We start from the raw sequence: 4070 nt of genomic DNA, 5'->3' as shown, positions 1-4070 counted from the left end.
AGAATGCAAAAAACTTCAGCACTTCGTCAAAAAATGCATCAATGTGCCGGTTAAAATGTGATGTAAAAGTTGTTCAACTTTATAATTTTTTTTTGTAAAAACTGCATACTAGATATGAATATAAATATGGAGGTCCCCTGGACTGAAGTTTGTTAATTCGAAATATAATTTTTTTAAAGCGATATATCTCATATTTTTAAAATGCAACTCCGGAAACCGCGATGATGTTTTCAATGTATTTAGTATAGGGCTAAACCGAACCAGACGCAAGCCTTAAGATACATGGGCGATCCGGGATTTCAAGTGGGTGTTGGGGAAGATAGTGGTACCCATCAAAGTACCGTCTCAGGGACAGTTCACGAAATCAGTAATAAAATCTACGACAGCGCCCATCAATGGATAAAATTTCCGGCAGAACAGGGAGAAGTTGATACAGAAAAACAGGAGTGGTTGGAAAAATATAACTTTCCTGGTACATGGTGGATAATGGGATTGCGGTCACCACTATCCAATAATTTTATGAAATCTTCCTCCCATCGTTTTAATTTAATTTGTTTATTTCCTGTTTTTTTCAGTCGGTCTTTTTTTTATTTTCTGTTTTCATGTTGTTGATCTTTTTTAATATTTTTGGTTCCGTCATAGATTCTCCATAATCTATGGCGTATTGGCTTGCGAACTTACTTAGAGCAGCCTTTTTTTTCTCTCGGCTGTTTGGTGTTTGCGATTTGGTTGATAAGAATATCGGCTATTTCTTTAAAATCGAAATAAATCTTTCCTGCTTGTTGTTTATTTCAGTAGTTTCAACACTTTCTTTCGGTTTCGGAGTCTGAGGAACTCATGTTGCACCCAAATTCGTACGTATGACACAAATCACAAAATTATTTTTATGACAGTTACGTTAATCAGTTTTTAAGTATTTACTGGCAAATTGCAAGTATTTACTTATAAGTATAAGTAAAAGGTTATGCATATGAATTTCAGTAAATACTTTTACTTGTAGTAACTACTAATAAGTAGATGCTTTTACTAAAAGTAAAAACTAAATACTTATTTTTATGCATATCAGCCAAAGAAACGAAGCGCCAAAACCACGCTTTGTTTGTTTTTAAAAGAACTGCAGTCCAATAAAGATTTTAAAAATAATAAGTATAACCCTGAGAAGCATGATGTTCTTGACAAGACATGGGAACAACTGAGCATTTTACGCACGAAAAATGATACCTTTTTGAATGTTAACATTTTTCCGCAAACATGTTTCGTGAGTTGCTATGGGATACAGCATGGTGTGGCGCCGGTACTTTAAGCAGTGTGCACGATTAACATAAACATAGATGGCTGATTTGACATTAATTGTCATTTTGAGTTGTTCCATTATTTTAATCGTCGTCTGTAAGCGTCTAATATCCGTTCGCAAAACTCCCGCACTGTCAGTGTCAGATTTGGAAAAAATGACCTGAGTGTACTAAGTGGTGAGATGCGAAAAACCTGTACAATATGTTGCAAAATTGCAATCTAGTGACAAATTAGTAACTAAAAATAACTTGTCAAATAAAAATGTCAAAAGCACATTAACTGAAGATTTTTATCAATTCAAGTAAAGAAAGAGTATGACACACTTACGACAACGAAAGCTTTTTTGAATAATATATATTTTTGACCTTACTGCCTATTTCTACGCTTCTGGTGATACAACTTGTTTTTTAAAAACATTCTACACTTCAGCAACTCAAAAAGGTAAAATACTTAATAAACCGATTATTATCATTAATAATTCTATACAATTGTTATAGACATTCTTGAAATTGTTAGACTGGAGATTTTAATTTACTGAAAACTTTGTCGCCAACTCCAATGAAGACATTTTAGAATGACAAACATTTCAACCGCCAGCTTACGATTCCTTTACACGTGCGACAGTTCTATTCGGTAGTTGCTGTGGGAGAACAGTTTTCGCCAAGTGTAAATGCTTCTGCCAGCTACTGTCAAGAGTAACTTGCAAGTGTAAAAGTGTCTTAATACTCATAGTTTCCTTACTGCTGGTTATATAATAACAGTTTGTGAATGGTTTAATTAAAGAAACAACTAATAAAAAGTAACATAAACAAGGAAAATTAAAACATTTAAACCAATGTAAATTGAGATATCATAAATCATTCATCGTCAGAATCAGAATCAAAATCAGAGTCTGAATCATCTGATTCTGCTAAAGAAATTATTATAGGTGGAATTTCCTCAAGCGAAAAATTGCCCATATATTTCTTCCAATCTTCTTTGATTAATTTTTGGCAGTGATTAACACTATTTTGCCACATTTGAGGGGTGAATCTGTCCAAACCTTCCTTCCAAACTTTTGTTACTTTATTCTCAGTATGTTGTGAACCCTTAACATGTTTATTGTAATAATTCTTGGAAAAGGCCCAAACAAGCTCAATTGCATTATACTGGCAGTGATAAGCCGGTAAACGCAAAACTTGGTGACCGTGCGACTGCAGTAGCTCATCTACAACGTAGCATTTTTGTTCTCCATGTATCAGCGGTTTAATGACGCTCCAAAGCTGAACTTTTGTCATATTGTCAGTAAAATAAATATTGCGTTTTTGCAACCATGCTTGCATGTCTATTTTTTTGCTGTTAGAGTTTGGAGGCTTTTCTTTCCGCACTGAATGGTACGGTGCGTTGTCCATGATAACCACGCATTTTTCGTTTAATTTGTTTAGGTCTGGCAGCAATTGATTTTTTACCCATTTCAAAAAAATTTCGCCATTCATAGTTTTATGGTAATCGCGGTCTTCTATCTTGCTATCTAGGAGATAACTAAAATTTTCGAGAAAACCGCGATTACACCCGGCATGTAATATTGTAAATCGTTTTCCCTCATTTTTTGCTTTTTTTGGATTGGCTTGTACGTCGTCTTAGCGCAGCCACATTCGCACCTGACTGCCGTTTTGGTAAATCCAAGTCTCGTCTAAAAAGATGAAGAGAGTATTTTCATTATCGCTTAAATATTGGAGATATTTTTTTAGAAAAGTAATTCTTTGAATTTTAACATGTGATTGTTCACATAAGATTTTTCGATTATTACATATTTTGTATTTAAAGCCCATTGATTTTATGATTTTATATAAAGCTGTTCGTTGTTGTTTAAACTCAAGCTCTTGTTTAGCATATTCCAATAAGTCAGACAATGTAAAATGTTCATTATTTTTGTGGTAACTATAAATTTTACGCGTTAGCTCTTCTTTCAAAAAATACGTGTAGTAGTCATTTTTTGGTTTTAAATTTCGCCCTCCTTTATTAGCGTCCAATAATGGCTCCCCATGTTCAGTTTTTTTCAAAATATCTCTAACTTGAGTTTCACTAATCTAAATAGCCATAATAAATAAATTTTCAGCAAATTAATAAAACAATACCCTACCAAAAATATTTTTGCCGCTGCTTTATACAGGTTTGTAATTCCTATCGCTGGAGTCAGTTCTTTCCGTTCTAAACAATAATTTACAATCGCTTGTTTTTCCCTTGCAGAAAGAATAATCCTTTTGCGTGGACATTCTGCCATGCTTGATGACATTTGATTTTTTAAATCCCAAGTAGACATTAATTTTGAAAATTTGAAATTCAAGGCGGTAATCACATAAACTTAAAAATCTTTTAGGGGATTATTTCTCATACCAATAGAATGTCATTTTGACAGTGCGGGAGTTTTGCGAACGGATATTAGTTTTGAATATTGACGATTAACAATAGAATTAAGAAAATGACACAAAACGATGAAAGTGATAGCGATATGAGTGTTTGCAACACACTTACACACCCCCAAAATTGCGGGAGATGGCGAGTGCAGCTACAATAGACTTACTGCCCCTGAAGTCACGAGTGCTTCATGAAAAGCAGTATAAAAGGTTCAAGAACTGGTGTCAAGAACAAAAAGCATTTTAACGGTTAAAACACTTCGAGAGAGTAGTATTGGAAGTAATATTGCTTATAAACCTTCCGAAGTAGTAGTCGACAAGCGCAAAAAGCCAAAACTTGCACTAACTGCACGTTTAATCTTAGGGAGTATTTTTGTATTG

The 4070-nt window shown here is 34.0% G+C and overlaps 1 protein-coding gene across 1 annotated transcript; it reads right to left on the bottom strand.

The window, feature by feature from the left end:
* Positions 1-2150: 2150 nt before the first annotated feature.
* LOC135143201 (uncharacterized) lies at positions 2151-3683 on the bottom strand. The gene is made up of 2 exons (XM_064075080.1): positions 3670-3683; positions 2151-2814 (listed from the first exon to the last, which is right to left on the bottom strand). The coding sequence occupies exons 1-2, from the start codon at positions 3681-3683 to the stop codon at positions 2151-2153; spliced, it is 678 nt and encodes a 225-aa protein (XP_063931150.1).
* Between the last annotated feature and the right edge of the window lie 387 nt (positions 3684-4070).

Source organism: Zophobas morio, unplaced genomic scaffold (assembly GCF_036711695.1).
Source record: "Zophobas morio isolate AGI-343-1 ecotype UQ-CSIRO unplaced genomic scaffold, CSIRO_AGI_Zmor_V1 ptg000058l, whole genome shotgun sequence".
NCBI lineage: Eukaryota > Metazoa > Arthropoda > Insecta > Coleoptera > Tenebrionidae > Zophobas > Zophobas morio.
The sequence above is the reverse complement of the archived record's forward strand: the minus strand, read 5'-3'. Positions and strand labels throughout refer to the sequence as shown.